General features: G+C 36.4%; 1 protein-coding gene across 1 annotated transcript in view; it reads right to left on the bottom strand.

Annotated features, from left to right (window-relative positions):
- Window positions 1-22,101, bottom strand: part of LOC141914888 (dual specificity calcium/calmodulin-dependent 3',5'-cyclic nucleotide phosphodiesterase 1A-like) — a 57,964-nt gene that overhangs the window by 17,753 nt on the left and 18,110 nt on the right. Inside the window, exon 2 of the mRNA XM_074806229.1 lies at window positions 5,146-5,211. Coding sequence (XP_074662330.1) covers window positions 5,146-5,211 — 66 coding nt within the window. The remainder of the gene's footprint in view (window positions 1-5,145; window positions 5,212-22,101) is intronic.

Raw genomic sequence — 22,101 nt, 5'->3', positions numbered from 1 at the left:
GTGGTTCTTCCGTAACTTCTTTACCACCTAGAAATACTATAACAAGACACACTACTCAAAAAATCCTTCGAATGTTACTTTAAATGCCGAACAGGAGATGTCTATTTCAAACCGGAAAATATGATGAAATCTAATCAAAGATGTTCTTCATTTGAGAGTAGTGCCTGCGGTACTTTCAACTTTCGTGATTCTACCATGCGATTTAACACCACTGATGCACCACTGGTGAATGAGATGAAGGAACCTCATCAACTGGTAGATTTGTACACCTGCCTGACTGTAAGCTTACTCTACGAAACCTTCAAAGATTGTAAACACAATTCGTTCATTCGTATTGTTATAACTTCTAATCATTTCCACATGGGGAATATTTCATTCAAAACAGTATTCTTCAAACGCAGTATCTCGACGTTTTTAAGACCTAATTCCAAGAAGAAAAAACATTTTGGATACGTAAGGTTCATAGAATGCTTCCCCACGATGAAAGACTGGGTTCCCGGTGATTATAAAGAAAAACTCTTCACTACTTCCAACAGAAACCCTTCATCTGATTTTCCACTTTCATAAAGATTAAGGATTGGTTTCTGTTGTCAGAATGATTTAGCACAAGAAAACCACTGGGAAAGAACTCTGCAAAGGCATTCTAATTGGGCAATTACTACGGTATCCCTTGGGCATTATATCACATAGATTACAATGTCTCTTTATTGCGTAATTACAGTGAAATTGCGTTGAAGTCTGAAATTTGTTCTACAATAAATCGAGCCATAAGCGACGGCCTCCCTGGGATTCATGACAGAACTTGTATATACGTGTGCCTATGTACAACCTCTAAGTACTCAGTATCCGATTATTGGAATAGCTCAGCGACAGTATAAGACATTATCATTAGATCATAGATCTAATAAATTATCGATTCTTAACTTATCAAACTAGAATATTAAGACGGTTGAAGACAGTTTTATTACTTAACCCATCCTCAAACAAATGGATTTTAATCCAACCTTCTACGCTGAAAATGGCACAAAGAGAAAACAATGTCCTAAATCCTCTTTGCAGATGAGAAACCTTCTGTACGAGAAAGGTACTTTTGTTGAAGATGAATGCTGATGAAAGATTTCTACAGAGCAATTAAAGTAAAATTCAATACACGAATTGTATAATCGAACACGAATAAACGTTTAGTCGAGCTATTGGAAAATGATGTAGAACAGCAATAACGATGGAGAAATGTTCGTAAGCTGTGGTGTGATTTTTTGAAATAAATCTAATGCCGCCGATGAAATCAACCGATTTTGCATGCGAGAAAAGTATAAGATTGTGTATAATATCACATATACATCAACAACATTCACTTTCTTATGGCAACATCGATAACCAATGGTTGTGTTGCAAGCACCCAAGGTAACATCAATAAATATCAAGAATCTATAAAAGCAATCTATGCATCATGTGTAAGAAGAATCTGACGCATACGCAAGTTTGGGTTAATCAGTGTCTGTCACGCTCATCAATATAGAAAAAATAGATTCGGGAAACACTGATTTAAACTGAGACAGTCAGTTTTAAGGTTGCAGTTTCGAGCGCTATCTTGACATTTCGATGATGTCGAAGACGCGAGGTTTACTTTCTGATGCAAAATGTCAAGTAATATATGGCTTCGTATCCCGACGGATCAGTATTGAATTTCAGCATAAAAACTCAGTTCAATAACGCGATTCTGATTATAAGAGACCGGTTCACAACAAAATTGAATAACGCTTTCGTTGGCCGCGTATTCTTGTAAAGCTGTCAATCAAAAGGATTGATTTGCGAACCATTATCGATTCGCCGCATTGCTGTTCAATGGCTGGTAATCAGGAAAGGGAAATTAGCGTTACCGAATTTGCAACTTATCAGAATTGGTCATTGATCAATTGGCTGTCATGTCAGCTTAATTATCTTTGCTCCTCGTGGTTAATGTTTTGCTCACAAACAATCTTCGCGAATTGTTATTTCTGATGTTTTACGCCACCGATGAGCTGATGCACTACCAATAGATCGATACGGTGAACAAGTAAAAAACAAAACGCCGAGCACCGGCAACGATAGAGCGAGATCAATGTAAAACCTGATTGCGATAGCACTTTCATCATCTCTAGACAGCATTTTATGAAATGGAGAGCATGCTTTTCTATAACAACCTTTATCATATTAAATATACATATATACGTGCGCGGTAGAGTTAGAGCGCTTTCATCCCTTATTGACACACTCGGTATCCAACTGATACGTTAACTAAAGCTTTCCAATGAAGTCCCTCTGGATGCTATTATAGCATTGGATTACTAGTTTACAAAAGGAACACCCACCAGTGGTTGTTAGGGTAAACGTATCGGAAGAAGTTCACGTTGATGTCAAGATGATCATGCTCAAAGGGCAAGCCTTAGATCTGGTATTTTTGTGGCATTTGGTGGGAGTGATGATAGAGATCATCTTATGTCTGTATGGCATTATTGGTGATTCAAGATCAAACAGAATTTAAAAACCGCTTGGTTTAAATTCAACAGTGAAATAGTATCATCCATGGCTTTATGCGTTAACACGGAAATGCCAATTGTTCGAGTGAATCGTGCAATTCCTATTTTCAGATTACCATTTGATCGTCGATAAAATGTTAATCTTTATGTCTTGGAGCAAGTAATCTACATCTCCCTCTACAAACAAAGCACATTCAAATGGAGTTTATCAATAAAACTGTGGGCAATATATTCAAATCTAGGGCAACACTTCTTCTTTTACAGGTTGCAAATGTCACAACTCCCAAAATGCTGTGTTATTAAGTGTGATTTAGTGGCTGAGCTTGTGAAATAGCTGTTGAATTATCACCTCATCTTTTCTCACACAGTATCTTCGGAGATACCATCCAGCGTCAACAAATTTAATGACAATGCAAGCATACTGCAATTATACAGTCTCACAGGAAAGAAGTTTTAATTGCACATGCGCTGCCTAGTGTCTGCTTTAATTACGAAGTCAGTCTCTTTAAAAACCGACTTCTCTCATCAACTGCCATGCAACAGAACATGCAATTATTTTCTAGAGCTTAGAAAAAATACACGAAACGAGCAGTAATAAATCAGAAATCGGCGCCTAAATTAAATGAAAAAGTTATGTACAGAGCATTTTACAACCGTATGAAAAATCGTATATTGAAATGACAAGTTCTGATTAGAAATGACGAATGATTAATTCAACATTGGATCGAACTGAAAAAGGCGATTTAATTGTATTATGCACGAAATAATTCAGCGAGATCATGTTTTTGAAATAATCTTAAAAAAGAAATGCTGATTATGTTCGCATGCTGCATACTAACAAACCTGGTGATGAGGTTAATGAGGTACCGCGAGTCCATCTTGTCTGTTGACCTGTTCCTCCTAAAATGGTAATTTTATTCATCATCATCGCTATGCTGGTTTTCGAATTTTTCTAACCCCTAGGCATTGAATATCGAGCGATTTTTCAGATGAACGGACCAGAAAACATGTAAAACTGACTGAGAATGCACATTCCAGTGCAACCACTAATAACATCGGGGGAAATGCAGTTGCTCGGATGGATATCAAGCAGTCAACATAATTATAGTGTTCTCGACAATTACAAACTGTCAGAGTTGCAAGCCATGTGAAAAAGCCAATCAGTCAAAGGAGATAAAATGTCAGAGAAAATATGGCTCGAGCTGGAATCGATGAAATTCATTTCAGATATCTTTCAGAGTTCAACTTTCCGGGACATACGATCTCAGAACAGAACTGGCTATTAGCCGAGAGAAATCGATGCGATTGAATGCTACATGAATTTCAATTAACAATAGTTAATTCAGTTATTCTGCTCTGGGTGCTATCCAGAGAAGGTGAAAATAAAATCTTTCTCACTTCACCTAGTAAACTGCGGAGTGTCTTAACGTTAAACATTCAATTTTTCTCCAGGGTTATCCATACCTCTTCATGGTGGCAACGGTTTTTAGTCTAACAAGCATTAATAAGTTCATTCTTCATTTCAGGCTATTGTGCGAGTAACATTAAAAAATTCGGAATGGAAATTTCTGATCAGTGAACTCGCTAATAATTGGTGATTGTTTTCAATTCTCTGCGGATACGAAATCATTCACTGGAAACAAACCAGTCACCCAAGCAATGAAAAGAAAATTGACGAGTTTGCTGATTGCAATGTTTCGTGGCGTCAGTGTAGACTAGAACGTGACGGCAAGTTGCTCACATTGCATTTTATGCAACAGAAAATTAATATTGCCTCAGGAATAAAAAGGAGTTATAAAAACGTAAATAAAATCTAAAACCCATGAATAGTATCTCGGGAGATCTTGGTGCGGTTTCGCTCGAACCATGAAATTTTCGGTTAGAGCTTTACGGATTAAACTTCAACGCTGAAGTTTGAAATTGAATAAAACACACAAAAAGCACAGTAAGCACGACTAGGTCATCAGATATCTTATTCGGCAAAGTATTCTTTGAGATAATGAAAAATTTACGACATTCTGTCGACTAAATTTCAGATTTGTAATCGCAGACGACGGTGACAAGATTGTGCTTTCAACTAAATTGGCATTCAGAAGAGAAGGATGAACTTAAGCAAGTCTTTTCGAGTAGGGATTTTTCCACGATAAGAATTATTTTCAATAACTCGAAATACAAATTCCCTGTGAATGAGAATACCATCTTCTATGTACAAGGGAAATTGATTAATATCACGATACAGAAATCTACGTTTCTATTCGAACTTGCTAATCAAGTACTTCCACACAATATGAAGAATATTGACGCAATGTTCACAGACCAGTTCATTCATTCACCCACAACCTTTTCCTGACTGGCTACGCAGCCACTAGGCATTACTGTTCGATTAATTGAATCAACTGTTGCTTTACTATAGTAAAGGAAGCCAATGGCAAACACGTAATTGAATCACCGACAATTAATTGTGAAGTCTACGAAACATCGAGACCATGAAATTTCAAGCTTTGCTGCAGTCAAAATTTCTTCAGATGTTCGATTAGGTAATCGTATACCAACATCTTCAATGGAATAAGTTAAAAACCTTTTTTTTTTCCATAAATTGAATTCAATCACAAACATCAAACCTTACTTGCTAATTGTCCATTCTTGGCTCCAACTGTGGAGTCATCCTTGGCACGATCTGGAGGGTTCGCAACTGCAAGATATAACATATGTAAGAAATATACTTAAAAGTCAGATAGAAATATTTTCAATACAATGCAAATTTTTCATCAACCCATTAACACATTTTTCTCTTGTGTTATTTTTTGTTGTTTGTGTAACTAACCATTAAAAACCGATCCGCTAACGCTCCCTCGCCCCCGATTGTCAATTATTATCATCATAGATAAACCGTTTTATGCGCGAACGTGTATTATCGATGAGAAAATGCACACTTCATCGGTCATTTCATTTCTGACGTTAATCACTCGTTAATGAATCGTGAATAATATGGTTCATAATCCAATCCGATGAGAGTCTAGGAAATATAGGTAATCAATTGTGAATTAAATGATTAAATGGACAGCCGTGTTGGACAATTTTGAAATTATCATCCATAAAATTCGTTACAGGCCACGAGCTTCAATAGCAGCGGAACATGATTGATATCATTTCTTCATAGTTTACGCAGATGATAATATCATAAAAAAAAGAATATTTGAACATATCTCATATCGTATTAATATTGAAATGGATAAAATGAGCGATGTATTCTAGTAGGTAAATCGATTGGCGATGGAATTTCTTTACTTTCAATCGTTTGCATTTCGACTAGACGGGGCATACCAGAGACAGATGCATATCTCAAAAGAGATTACAATATTGTGTCGTTCGTCGTCTTAAAATCAGGAAAAAATTCACAAAACTATATGAATTACCAGGCCTACGAAAGCGTCGCATTGATATCTAAAAGCTAACCACGAACGCAAGCAAGAAATGAAAATCGATCCTTAATATCGCGATACTGAATGGAAAACATGAATAAAGTGAGGCATTTGCAGAACACATTTCATTATCTACGAGTTACCAGTACAAAACGCTTTCTATAAATACATATATGTAATGTATCTATGAGGTAATAAATAAACTGTCTTCAAGATCAATACGAAATCGATGTCGATGATTTCAAAGATGGCAAAGATCACACGGCATCTATTAATATCTTTGATGGGTGGGTCAAAAAGGGATATACACATATACATGCAGATACAATGGATATATTGTTTATTTCGCCCAGACACAATATAAGACTCGGAGTCTGGGTTTATAAATATGGATAACATATCTCTTGCATAATAAATGTAATATAGACAAATCAGACGAGCGTGGTTCTATTTGAAAAGCACCGCAGTACTATAGAAGAAATAGAAGCCATTTTCTTATATTTCTAGATTTCCACGAATATCGTTCATGCCAGCGACGTTTTGTATATAGCTGAATGACGCTAAGAGCACAGATATCAAACTGATTACATGTGTGTGTGTGTCTAATTGACGCTGTTCCCGTGTCAAATTCCGATTCCCTGATATATTTTCGTATTATACCGGAATGTCCTGTATTTCGCAGTAAGCACTTTCCCCAAACAGGACATATCTTAATTCTCATCATCATGGATGTGACTTGCATAGAAATCACCACCAATAAGGTACTTAAGACACAATCCAATTTTGCCTCTGTCACTGAGCAATGGTGGAAATGGGGGTGGAAGTGGGCTACGCAATTAAATCGAAATATTGTTGCCTTCTGGTCGATAAATTCCGTACGTCGAAAACTAGCGAAATAGCCTATTGGCAAAAAGAAAAAAAGGATTAATTAATTCATATCGAGGAAGCATGCTAATTAAATGAGAAAAATGAAACCTGACCTGACCTTTCGAAACCGAACTCTAACCACTCGGCTAAACGCCCAGCTGATTTACGACCGAGCATAACGAAATAACGTGACCAGGTGTCGAAATGTATATTTTGAATACAATGTATTTTCGGCAAGGACTTTTCAAAACGTATTTCAGAATATTTTACATATGGTGTATACATCACTTGCCGCAGCTCATATGTTGCACATCTTTTGCCAAAATTCCAAACCAAGTGCGTATGAACTTGAAGCAGCGCAAATTGCTTGTGTGCGGGGGGCTTTATTCCGTGCTGCAAACTCTAATTTAATATCAACTCCAACTATTAGGAATCTACAGCACTATAAACCCTAGCTTTACCTTTAGGGCTCCTTTTAGTTGTACTAAAACTTCGACCGATGCGATTTGGCTTTTTGTTGATATCTGGTAATTTGAGATTTCTTCCATGACCTATGGGTTCTTTTAATTTCCCATTTCTCGATTTCGACACGTGGCTTTTGACTTCACTGATTTGATTATCGTTTGTTTCTTTTTTCAATGAAATCGTTCGCGATAAAGTTCGCTGACGCTTCCGTTCTATATTACGACTGGCAGCCCAGGACGCTTCCGGTGGAACTTCATCAATCGAATTATGGTGTCTGAACCGAATATCGTTGTGTAAGTTAGAATCATCTTTATTCAACTCTGGATGATAATTCGCCCGCACTTTCCTCACATTATCCATTATTTCAAATGCATACGACGCCGTAGTTTTATAATCCCTTAATTATTTGTACAACTTCATTCACAAGAGAAAATTGCGAATCCAATTAGCATGACAGAATCAAACACATCTTTTTTGAATATAATATTTCAGATAGAATCCACACTTCGCCAGATAGAACAACAAAACACACTATATAAACTAGTACTTAAATCCGTCATGTTCTGAATGAATTATACATTCATAGTATCTTCCACTGGATACGATTCAGTTCATCCGATTGACGTCCATATTGGAAAGGGAGGAAATGGGCATCAGACACCGAAAGGAAATACGTATAAGCGTACTGCATGGAAACCATTGATCGGTAACATGGATCGGGTAGTGATTGTTTAAAAACAAAAGCGTGATAACGGTTATAACCTAATGATGGTGATATTAGTCAGAAAGGGTATAAATCATAAGTCAAATATACCACACTAGCGGTCATTTCTGATCGAGGTATCGGACTCGATCGCGCTCGCCCTATCGCAGAACTAACAACATTGTCTTTCGATATATCCTAGCAACTTTCATAATTTACCGATACGTGTAACTTTGGCAACATATATTTACGTATTATATATAATTAGATAGTGGGATACGAAGAAAGCATGATTCGTAATTCTATTCATAAGGTCCCTAGCAAGATAAGATGCCGATGAATTTTTATTCCAGTAAATCCAAGATGAATCACATATAAGTGTCAAGTTCAATGAATAGCCTCTTTAAATTGTGAATGGACCAGAGGACATTATATAATTATTTATTGCATACATCGAGCTCATACATTGACTAAATTTCCGGAACACATGAAAATGGATCAGTAAAATTGACAGCTCAGGAAATCAAAAGTAATATCATATGAGTTACAATGTGGAAATAAAATATCTGTAGGAAACTGCGACATGCAGCGAAGACTTTCAAAAGAAATCAAATAAAATTCCCAGCCTTATCTGCGTTTGAAATCATATATGGCTTCAAATGAAAAAGAATAAAGGTCAAACTCTATTGGCTTCACAAATCTGAACGGAAGCCATATATAATCATTAGAGGAGTCGTTCACTCCGAGAAGCAATTAATACTTTTCAAAATTCAGTTTATTTTGAATTTTCCAAACTTTCACACGACGCTTTAAGACGCAGGCCGTGTCTGTGACGTTCCATACTTTCACACGACACCTTTTGACACAGAGGGCCACTGACAAATGCATGTATATATCAAGCCGAGCAAATCTAATCGGAACCACTGGTCTCAAAATATAGCCATAAAAACCATTACTCGTCTGAATGAAGAAAATCATGCTCAATTCAATATGGGCTTCAGGATATTGCTTGGCCTTTCTATTGAATGCAGTGACGACACCTCTTTTATTGGACACTAGTATCTTTGATGAAATTGCAGAGGGTAATAAATATCTTGAGCAGAGCAAAATGGATAATCAAGTCGCAGTATTGTCAGCTAGCGCATCGGATAGTGAATTCATCATGAAATAGACACACAACGAGTGGACTAGAGATGTCAAATACAGCGGACTAGAGATGGACCTATTCACTATTTTGAAGAGAGCAACCATTCAAATATATATAAGTGAAATCAGTAAACATTATATGCAACTTCTGACTGAATAGAGTTTTCTCGTTTCCACTCAATCATCCAAATCAAATCTCTATGAAATCACCAATCAGTCGACTAAAATTATTACCTTACCAATTTGAACAGTTCAGCAGCTGACCCATACTGTCTGCTGCAATTCAGAGAAAATTAGCTTATACGTGTTATTATATGTACATGAACTCACTATTGATCGTTACTATGACGCTATAACCATGATAGGTTCGAAAGAAATTTTCCTTGCCAGTTTAACAAATGTTCGTCCATTTTTACTGCATAACACCGTGAAATTAATCAAAATGATTAATGGAGGGAACCACATATTTGACACATCTTCATTAAAGAATAGTTGGAAATCCAGTGAAGTGTAGATGACACATTGTTTCCCGCTTCTGCTAATTATAAATGAGGTCGGACGTGATAAATTATTTCGAAAATAACCTTTTAAATAGGATAGCCATTTTGTCTTTAAACGGTTTTTAATGAAAATATCGTAAAATTTTCTTTTCGCGAACGGTATTTTGTTAGCATAAGATATTTCATCTATATACCTATAATAAGGGGGTGGCAGACAGTGTACACGAGGCGGTCAATTTGCACATATATTTCTTGCTTGTCATTGCCAACAGCAGTTCCGCATCTCGTAAGCATTTCTCTTTGGTAATGACCGAACCAGCAACACGCGGGCAACTTTAATCCTGATTATACGGTTTAACTCGGCGATCCCTTCGAGCTACGCAACTCGATGTTATGGTAGCCGTGTGCTAATATCGCCAAATCACAGACCAAATTCACCCATCTGCAGAAATATTTCCATAACTGCAATGATATTCTACTCTGTAATTACTTTGATGAAATGGTAAATGCGTGGCAATTCCATTTCAACGCAGTGAGAAATCCACAATAACAATCGAGGCTATTTGGGACAAGGATTTGTACATCACACTTGAACATATACATTTACTACGCGGGGATTCGATGAAATTCAATTTCAAAACACGCATTCCATCGAGTTGACTCGGAGGATATGGTCATTATGGATATAAATCTTAAGCTCCTCAGCCGCAAATTGACGAGAGTACATTCATCAGTACAAGTGACAACGTCGTTTATCGAAGATGGGGGCCGATATCCGAACTGTTACGAGTTGTACACTTAAACAGATTTACAAGGAAAGCATTACTTATAACGCCATAAAGAGTACGGTTTAAATCGTTTTTCAATATCTAGTGAATAAAACAATTTCTACACCACATCCTTCATCGATTTTCAGTTCAATAGATATCACATTATGGAAATTATTTCGTGCCGACATAAAACGAAGCTGATGATCCCGCATGAAATGCAGCTGTTACTAATATTATGATTAATTACTAGTTAATAATAATTCTACTCGTCATCACTTTTCGTCATCTCCATTAAATTCCGAGTGACGGGTAGAATCGATGTGTACAGACCATTCTAATTGGGAATGATAGTGCACACACATGTCCAAAATCAGTGCGTGAAGTCTGCGACAAATTCGTATAACATATAAATAAATCAAAGACAGTGCCTTGCTCTAAATAACTTACAGGAGATGAAAAGTGTTTGATAACCCATAATGACCTGTCTACGTTTAAACCTAATAAAAACAAGACATTTCTGAAAAGTATCGGCCTTGTCTACAACCGAAAGACCCTTTATAATCAGACATCACCGCTGTTCAGAAAGCAACACAAGAAACAAAAAGCAACATCTTGAGAACCTTCAGTGCTATCCGGTGCTATCCATTATAAAACACTTATCCGTACCAGAATACAGACGAAACTCAAATTCATAAACCAAAAGGTTCAAGAACGTACCTTTCTTCATCCTTTGAGACTGAAGTAGAGCAAGTTTATCCATTCCGAGTGAGATTTTGATTGCGATTATAGCGTATGCAACAGGAGAGGAGAATGAATTGATTTTTCTTACAGTCACTTGCCTAACCGAGCAACAGCGGTAGTAATCCTGCTTTTTTCCTCCATATCAGAAATCGTTAATACTATTCAATAGAAATTAACATTAAATACACCACCGAATGTATATACCTGTGGTCAAGCTTACAATTTATGGTTCCTGCACTAAGTAATTAGTGAACTTTACAGAAGAATCAACCTGCCAATCGCGTGAAATCTTCACGGCCTCGATGCTAGCAGTGTATATATTCAGTTAAGTAGATTTTTGTAAAAAGGACAGCCAAAGTGTCCTAAACACGATCCCCCAACGCTTAATCTGGAATGACTGATAATTCGGTTGAAAATCTTTTATTTGCAAGTGTGTCTTCAGCTTGAGAATCTCCGGTTGGTGCATCATCGACGCTTACCGCTGACTGCACAGATGGACATCGATCGCATGTCCATCTCGGTAAAAATTTATCGTACGCTGCCCATCAGATCGCGTGTCAAATAAACCACATTGTTTGGCTGTGTCAACGGAACAAAGATTGTTTCACTGTCACAGAACACAAGTTTCCAGTTGCTATGGATACGAAGTGCAGCTGTAGCCAAGCATTGTCACTTTAAGTCTGAACGTTGCTTATTTCTGACGCGAGGCTCGCTCACAAATATATATCATGATCGTCTGACATCATACAAACTATAAGCTACACCTTTTCACCTTATAAAAACCATCGCGCGTAAACATAAAATATTATCGATGTTATTATTATTCTAACTGCAGGCAATGTGTTCGTCTTTCTCAATTTAGATCGCGACGTGAGACATATCAAATCGCAGTAACACAAAACAGAGATGTTTACAGAAATAACAGTGATATAACATTCTAGAAAGTTACGCGCTCGCCAGAATTTTTCCAATTATTGATAAGTCGATTTTCCACTTCTCTTGGAAATACACAAGATGTTGCATATTTTCGTACATTTAGATTATGCACGATTACTAAGTCGTAGCATCCGAATTCATCGATTTGAAATGAATGATGAAAATACTTTTTCGAATTCACTCATTTGATATAAACGTAGGAAATATTTTTCCCGAAAGTGATAAGCAAGCGGAAGTTCCTGAACGTGAGACTTCGTGAAATTGTTGATCTACATTTCCAGTTATCGTGGAAATTCTGTCTGTGGAAATCGCCACAGCCTGCTGTGAAAATCTTCACGCTCACCAGTGTGCCATCTATGAATAGATCCTGATAGTATCTAATCTCATACGCCGACACCTTTTATTCGAGCTAGTACATTCGATATGAAAACGATTTATATACGCCGCTAACGAAAAATGAAATGCAAATTGTTTTTCAACAGACCGACATCCTTACAAATAGCTACATATTTCAATTTCATTTTTCGCTCGATTTTCTACTATAATCTGAAAATAAACGATAACCCAACTTACATTCTGGGTCCGCCGACGCCATTATTACTTTCCCATTATTCAACTCGTATTCAGTATGTGAACTGCTTTTGAACCGCCAATGAGATTCTTTTCGGATATATAAAGAACATTACGAAAAGAACAGTGTCAACTACTGGCAATATACAATAGCTACCTGAATTAAGTAGTACGTGTAGAAGTGTTGAATTTGTTTTGATCATAAAGTGGAAAGTTATACAGAAAATAATGGCCAGAAATATATCTTTAATGTAATTATCGCTACCGAGCTATTCAGAGGAACCTGTTTTTGATTTTGTCAGTAAAGCAAGGTGCACCATTATAATCAGAGCATGACTTCATCAATGATAGCTTTTTACCTTGTGATTATGGACTGAATCGAAAAAACAAAAATAATCAAATTCGTTGTTGAGTTTATTATGAGAAAAATAGCATTGAAAGGCGAACCTACTTAAATTTCACGATTCTAAAGATTTAATGCAACCCCGATTCCCAATTCTTAGAAAACACATGCATACCGCATTTAACAACAATTACTATTCGTTGTAATATCCCTCATTTTCTGTGATCTCAAATTCTCCGTTTTTGGTGTTCCGTAAATTTGAACAAAACATTTGCAAAACGTCGTGAATCACACGATTATTTCGTGTTAAGAACTTAAAAAACTCAATCTAGTCAAAGTTATAGGCCCGAAATGGTATCGATGTCATTGTCTAAATACATATGTGTAAGCTGGACGGGAATTGGTAATTATAAGAGGAATTGGTTGTTTCAGCGATATAGCCAACAATTGCATGTCTCAGTCTCATCACCAATCAACAGAAGTGCTGATCGCAGGACATGTTGTATTACCACAGATTCGTTACACATGATTGAGATTTAACAAGCAGAACGATTCAGGAAAGCCAAGGGATTTCCAGTCAGAGGACTGAATGTGAATTCAATGAGGCTAGGGCAACCATCTGATGCGAACATTACATGGTAAATGAGGCAGATTTAATGACCATCAAATTTGTCATGCTGCCAGCAAACACATTCGAAAAGAGAAAATGCGAGATCATTATTCTTTCTACAGATAATTTGACAGGATGTTAGCCTTAAAAACAGAATTGCGGCAATGAATTAACCAATCAGTTAAACTCTCTCTATTTCTCAAGGTTCGATGCGAAGAAGAAAGAATTGCCCGAAAGCTTTTCTTATGTTCAGCACATAGACCGACTGACCCTAATCAATGATTTATGTTTTAAACTGGTATTAATGGCAATACGTTCATGCGTGTTTGAATTCTACAAGCTGTTCTTTCTTGGATATAACGAGTACTCGATGACATGATTTTTAAGTGTGAAACAGTAATTTAAAAGAAGTAAAAGCCTTCATAGCGACCAGATTGATCCTAATGTGCTAAAATGCCTTAACGGGGTTCTGAATTGGTTTTTGAGCTGTAAACCAGGCAGAGAGTATAGATGTACTATCAGTCAGTCGGTTAAGTAATATATATATATATATATATATATATATATATATATATATATATATATATATATATATATATATATATATATATATATATATATATATATATATATATATATATATATATATATATATATATATATATATATATATATATATATATATATTCAAGCAGTATTTAACTGTGTCTAACCCTTATCGAGTTACTGCAAAGAACTAAAACAATCTGGGTATTTCTGTGGTGATGGGTGAGAAAACATGTCATGAAATCGATATAAGACAAAAAATTCCTTTTTAAGTAGCTTACAGGTCTTTATCATCGCTTTGCTAGTTCTTCAAACGTCTTTGCGCCTCTTTAATTTTCAAGACTTTGGCGGAGGATTTTGCGATCAAATTATTATCCACGTCACACACGTCCGTGCTGTAAAGCATTCTCTTTGAATAAAAGAATGCGTTTTTTCAATGGCCCCTACTATGTGAAGTACCGACCACATCCATACCGTAGTGCAGGCAAGTGAGCTCTATACTCCCGCGTCAACCAATAATTAGTCGATAATGAAAGCATGAATCGTAGCTTTGTGTTGACAGGAGGAGGCAATTAATATTTGATGAGCCAGGGATGGCTTTATCAATTCCTATTAATTACATCCATCTGAAATTTTTCTTCTGTCTCAAATGTCAAGTAAACAAACTGTCATAGAACACTCAATCACGTATAGATTCAAGTATATGTATTTAAAAATAAAAATAATTCATAAAAAAGGGACTTATCAAAATGATAAGATAATATTATGCGAAGTTGTTATCAATGAATAAATATTGAGGATCAGATGAAAAGAAAATTCTAGTCAAACCAGATACTGAATTTCATCACATTATCAAAATCTATATAATAATGCGTGGACGACAAATTGTTGCAAAAGACAATCTCCCATTAGAGAAAGATATAGTCTATGATAAAACCTACGCCTACGTGGAAGGTCTAAGATGAAATAAAACTATCTCTACGTACATGAAACAATGCATCAGTGGCTTCGGGTAATACACACCGAAACGACAAACATATTGATGCAAATAATGCCTTCAAATTATGGTATAGAGGTTGGTATATGATGCACGTACTGGTCACTCGCGTCATACTGGCCGTCACATAGCACCAATATGACACGCTGTGACGCCAGTCGCATTACTTTTAAAGGAAAAAGAATGGCGCTGACCTTGGAAATAAGTAAGGCACGCGGTTAAGAAGTTGGATTTTGAAATTGTGAAGGATTCCAGTTGTACCGATCGATTCGCAAATTGCCAATGACACACGAAGATCAGGCGACTGAGCTGTATCAGTTTAACGCTCGTTTCAGCAAACTGTCCAAATAATTATTTTGCCATAAACATCGTAGATCAATAGCGAATCGATATCCAATGAAATTTGATCATGATTCGTCAATGCTCGATCGATATTCGGTATATTGCCACGACAGACCGATAACGACATCTTTTGTAGATCAAAAATTGCCGAAATCATTCGTATTCATCGACAATTTTATCAATAAACGACAGACTTCCTGTTATCAAAAAATCCTGGGAGTGTGAAAATATTTCAGCATCAAGATTTCCCTGTGAAAGTATTCGGCAGAAACTATTTATACGCAAATGGACATAATTTTGCTTGGAAGATTTTAGGAAGAGCTCTTTGAACTAGGTACTGATCCCTACGGCAATTTATCGATCAGTTGAAATAGTAAGCATTACTTCAAATTCCTGTTCTTCGGCAATTTCCTTCAGTTTAGACGTCTCATTAACTGTCTATTAGCTCCGCTTACCTTTAAGAAATTTCAAACTTAATTCAGGTCTCCTGTAGCGTTGATACATGTTTTTTTGCCAGTTACATAGCACATTTTGTTCGACAACAGAAATATACACGCGTACAATGTATATGTATATAAATTAGTCTGAGAACTTTCTTTATGCAATTCGATATTGTCTGTGATCCTCGAATATGTGCGCACAATTCTTGAGCCCATAAATTCCAGACATTTGGACGAACTGTCACCAATTTGAACCGGGCCTATCTATTTCCACGCCTCGCTTTTTCCCCACATATTTTTAACGCCGATTCCATTTCCATACAAACTTTAATGATTAAGGATAATAGAATCGAAATCAAGGCGATTAGAGTTTGTGACTTATGAAATGTTTACGTGGATTAGTAGGAAAGATTAGTTATGTGGATAATCTGTACAGCAATAGAAATTCAGCGAGCGCACAGCGAGTCTACAATTATTTGATAGGCACTTCTGTTATTTGCGCTGTGAGACTCGCGGTCATATGTGCTTTATACATACATTGGTCAAACAGAATAGGCAATTCGTTCATTATCTGAAATGCATATATTTAAAGTGTAAAACAGAAGCAACATAACCACGGCAATGTCACATACTGTCGGCCAAAAATTGTGAAGAAAGAATAGATATATTAACATATACGGATTATGCTCATCAACGGAGGATACAACATTTTCTGATAAGATTTTATAACCAAATTCCACAAATACCCTCAGATACATGGCGCATAATACAACTAGTGAAGGGTTTATTGGCTGCGGGCAATAAAATATAGACAATAAATCTCCATTAATCTTCTAATTCTAACTGGTATTTCTAGTTGAGTTGGAGTGTAATCACTTTTCTAGGATAAAGCACAAACCTGCACGAGTGGGGGTTATTACAAATGAAATCTATTGCTTCTAACAAGTGTTCTTTCAAAATGAGGCTAATTAAACGGAATACATCAACATTAGAAAATGGATTTTTAATTCGATTTGCTCGAATGGAGAAAAATCGACACGAAATTCCATCATTTTCGGATTATTAGGACGTTATATTGTCACTGTGTATCTGTCAATGAAACCATGCATACGTAAGACCAACTAATAGCCCAAGTAGCCCGTAAAATCCATTAATTAATTATATACTGAAATTATACGCTGGAGATTTGCTACGTATTCAGCCACTGGGTTTTTATCGAAGTGGAGTCATTAGAATTGCCTGAGAAAGTGTAGCATAAAGGGTCCCTAACAAGAAGCCCTGCAGTATCTTATGATAAGACTAACCATTCTCCAATTACGCCGATAGTATGTTAATTTACGACAGTGGCGAGCAATTTAGGCTACACTGAACAATAACATCAGTCCCTAGATAACCATCAACGCTAACTCCTTCTATCTCAGATCTGCCCATGGCTTTGCTTATGATTCGTTTCTGCGCTAATCAGCATTAAAAATCCCCAGGAATTGTTTATTTTCGTCTAGGTTATCTAAGTATATAGATTGAAATGCAAAATCCACACAACAAATCCAAAAACTAGTATCCTAATGCTGTATCCACATTAGAATGGCATTTTCCAATGAGACTACGCGTAAGCATGATATAAGAAGACGCTAAGGTGAAGATAAAATATAGGATAGAATTTATTATTCACGAATATGCTACACGCATAGTTAGTGATATAGAGGTCTATACGCAGATGAATGATATCTCATGTGTGAATATGTCTCTCTCATTGTAAGGTTTTTTTTTATCAAACAGATGGTTTCATATCATTTTTATAAAGCATATACATTTATTACATCAGTCCTTCGCGCTGCATTAGGACGTAAGTAGATATATCAGTTCGTTTGTACATGAGACGAAACACGTAGCAGACAGTTACGAGAGATGTAAAGATGTCCATGCATATCAGATGAAAATGAGTTCTTAGCTTTCAGTCATCCTGAGAAAATTGCGATGCTTACATGACCAGAAATAAGGGGTGATCTATATCCAATCAGAATGGCGAAGAAAGTCAATTGCCCCACATAGCCTCATATTACATCGGTTAACATGAATTCATAATGCCCAAGGAGCGGAACGAAGAAAATTTGTTATTTTTTGTTACTTATTGTCTGGCCCATTTTCCTTGGTAATGAGCAGCAGCACGTGACTGCCGAAATCAGTAAACAGCGTTTTATTTGAAAATCACGCCCGATGATTCGAACTGATGAACGCAGACTGTTCCGTCGTAGATTGCTCGATACTATCAACATATATACGCAGTTTCAAAGAGGTAGCTCATCTGATGGAGAAGATAAGACAGCGATCTGTGGTTTCAGACTTATTCAAATAGTCTAACGTTATTCATATCATTCGCGCATTAATCATAAATATCAAACTACATTCTGTACACTATTCTTCTGAGGCTATTCATCTAGAAATTCAAATAGTTCTTACGTCGTCTTACACAAACCAATTAGTCAACAATTCCAGATGATGATAATAGATGATAAATCCTATTAGTGTATAAACGCCATAGAGTATATACATATTGCATCCACGATCGAAGTAATGTTATTCAATACCTTTGAAGGTGCGTTTATTACCTTTTGTTATGTTAAAAATTAATAAGACATTTATCTGATATCAACGAATTTTAGGCTCAATAACTTCAGTCATATTTTGCCAGTAGTCAACTGATAATGTTTATACGTTAAGTTCACCGCGAGTGCAATGCGCGGGGCAAGTAATGAAATTTCTCGAATAATCTGCAATCTTTAATACCAGCAACGCAAATTATGACCTATCGAAGCTGCGCACAGAACCCGTATGCGAACTATTGACAAATATATATGACTACTTTGGAAACCAATTTCAGCACGCGTATGATCGCAATGCTTCAAATTCTGATCAAATTGATTTGCACTGCAAGTGCCGATATCTCAACTCAAACTCAATTTCATGTGATACACACACACACACCACACGCACGCATAGGTTATATCAAATGAAGAGTATCTACAAAACATCGACATCAGTGGTGTCGATCTAATCCCAAACATATTCTGAAGAAGTCAACAAAGAGCTATTGTTAGCTTTAAAGGTTTGAATCGTTAATGTTGCACGGACGATTGGGGCATCTTACTACATCAGATATTTTATTATGATTATTATTATTCTTTATTTACGAATTAAATAACAATAACAAATTACGGATGATAATATGGTAATGTAATATAGTCAGATACACTACATACGTCTCATACACAAATATCAATATCATTCTCAATCCTCACCAAAGATGGGCGAATATACCGTAGTGAAAGTAGTAGTATATTTCATCAGACTATATCTATTCTTAAAACTAAAACACATTCCTTATGTATGTGGTAATACATATTCATAATACTTCATCACGTTCTATATAAAATGTAGTGTTTAAATTATTATTTGTGTGTATTGGTGAAAATAAGTCGATGAATTATTCATTCAACAAACGCATAGTACCGCGCTGTTTTTTTTTCAATGCGATGCATTGCGCTGTTACAAATTACTTACAATGACTGTATAACGTACCGAATTGTATTTGTTTCTAATGAAATTTATTGCACCAGCCCACACAAACGTGCGACTTTATTTTTGGCGCTTCGTACATCGTAAGTTGGTAACCGTCGAATTGTTTATTACAGCTAAAGTGAACATAAGATTCTATTCACAATCTCGGCAATAAGTATATACCTCCATGTAGTATGTAGTTCGATTTGGTGTTACAATGGTTTTTATCCCATTTGCAAAGTAAGTTGCACCGTATAATTGCCCTTCACTGTAGAGTGCAAATACTTAGATATTTGACATTCACTTCACGCCAAGCAGTGACAATTGAATTTCTATCAGCGTACCAAATTTGATCGTTAAGTTATAGAAAAAGGAATCTGTCAATGTATCAAACACCATTCTAAAAAAAAACTATGTAAGCGAAATTAAACCTGCATTCTCCTATTCTAAAATATTTTTCCAACCGAAACATTTTTCAAAGTTAATTCCCATTCTGCACTGATATGTAGCACAAAATCAGGAAGGGAACGAGGCACTCTTTTGACCGAAGCGGGTGAAACCCAAGATTATAAGCCTTTGTATAATTGAATTCATTATGGTAGAATCTATCGCGGTTATGATGAGATTAATCTGTGAAGGCTACTGCATGAACAGTACTGCTTTCATTGATTGCCTATCTGCAGCTCATCCATTATCTGGATCAATCTCTGACTAGAAAGATTCAGTACACAAAATATATATGAGAAATAACTTATTTCTGAATGTCATTAGTTCTGGCATACAGGTTTTATTCTTAACTATCAGATAAACAGTGAATTCGATACGTTTAATCTAAAACCAAATCTAGACTAAAAGTCGTTCTGTATGACATTACCGCTCATAGAATTGATACGTTCATTTAAGTCAATGGATGTTTTAACGTATTCAAAAGCAAATTTCACAAGGGAAATAATATTAAGCATTTTTTAAGTTTTTGTCTCCAAATAATCCGTAGTAAATTTTGATTTAATTTCATCCAAGCAACAGTTCACCCTCAAACTTCAAATACGAGCCCCTGTGCTCAAATCACGCACACTTAATGATAACCGAGATCGATGAACCACAACGAATCTGGAGTTATATTATACCGTGATATGATGATTACCTGTAACTCTTCTTGTCCCTTTTTCGGTTTGAAAAATAGCTACGTAATGACCTTTGCTTTTCGATTTGTAAATCTTCGGCTTGACGTCTGCTGGCAGTATCATTGATTCAACAGGTTCGTGTTTAGTTGCTTCCTTTTTTGCAGGGGTTTTATCCATAATATTTGTAGACATCGGTATATCATATCCATAATATAATTCCACGTGCGAGCGATGGACATTTGAGTAGATCTTTGTTTCTACAACTGTTTACAGCACTTTTCCCCAAACATTTCCTCGCAAAAGCAATCCACCTGTCACACATCTATATGCTCCCTACCCTTTTCTGAACACTATGGCAGCACCTGCTGCAAAAGTGAACTTGTAGTGTTAGAAAAAACCATGGGATAAAAGGGGTGACGAAAGTGTCTGAATTTAATCGCTCAGTATATTCCAGTAACAACTACTGAACAACCTGTGTGTACAGAACTCCACAGAGACACACGCGTGCAGTAATCCACTCTTTGAATCCACTGAAACAATGGCAATGTAGTTGGCTTTCTATTCTTGCTCTCCAAGTACGGTCATCGCTAAAAGGTATTGACATCATCGGCCTCATCAAAGATTGTCTAATTTCCTGTGAAAGCTTTGTAGCACAATAGGTTATGGTGCGCCAATATTAATCACTATTGGTAAGGTGCAATTGAAGGTAGCATTTTTCTAGAGATCGTTCGTAATCAGATACGTCAACCACGCTCCCTGAGACAACTAATTCTGCTGACCAACTCACTGAACTCATTGTCATATTCATTTATGTCACCGATTTCTCAATGACATCAAAGCGAAGACATGGGATCCACATAAAGCGTGCTGTAAAGACCACAGTGAATAGATACACTGTTGTTTTCCGTGCCGGTTAGATCTGGCTGCACGAGATTGTAAATGTCGCAGAGCCTGATAATGGCGCTCATAAAACTTTGCGGAATATCCAAATGAACACAAATCCGACGGAAAGAAGTGATCATTATTGCAAAATAAACGGAAAATAACAACCGTTTATAGAAAACTCAAGAGGTGAATCATCTTGATACCTTCCGAGTTGCTAATGGCACACCGAGACAGATTAACCAGTGACGATGGTTCAGTATGAAACTACGTTCGATGCATCTCGTTGTATCATCATCGGAGATGAGAAAATTGAGTAATTACTCCCAGGACGTATCTCAGAACATTGCCATAAAAATGTAATCACTGTACTTCTAAAAATGATCATTGCTACTGTAATAAAGACGCCATTGTAGTAGTCTACATTTTCTCGTTTAACTTTAGCTGAGACATGTTTTGATAATGATTAATGTTAGATGATGGGCACGACCGCCGAAACTAATAATGAAGTGAACGACAAATTGAAACCCGCGGGCCAATACAGCTGCCTGTTAGCCATCTTGAAATTGCACGAAAATGAAGAGACTAAGCGTAAAAACTAATCAATAATGTAATGTGAA

This window comes from Tubulanus polymorphus, chromosome 1 (genome assembly GCF_964204645.1).
Source record: "Tubulanus polymorphus chromosome 1, tnTubPoly1.2, whole genome shotgun sequence".
NCBI classification, from domain to species: domain Eukaryota; kingdom Metazoa; phylum Nemertea; class Palaeonemertea; order Tubulaniformes; family Tubulanidae; genus Tubulanus; species Tubulanus polymorphus.
The sequence above is the reverse complement of the archived record's forward strand: the minus strand, read 5'-3'. Positions and strand labels throughout refer to the sequence as shown.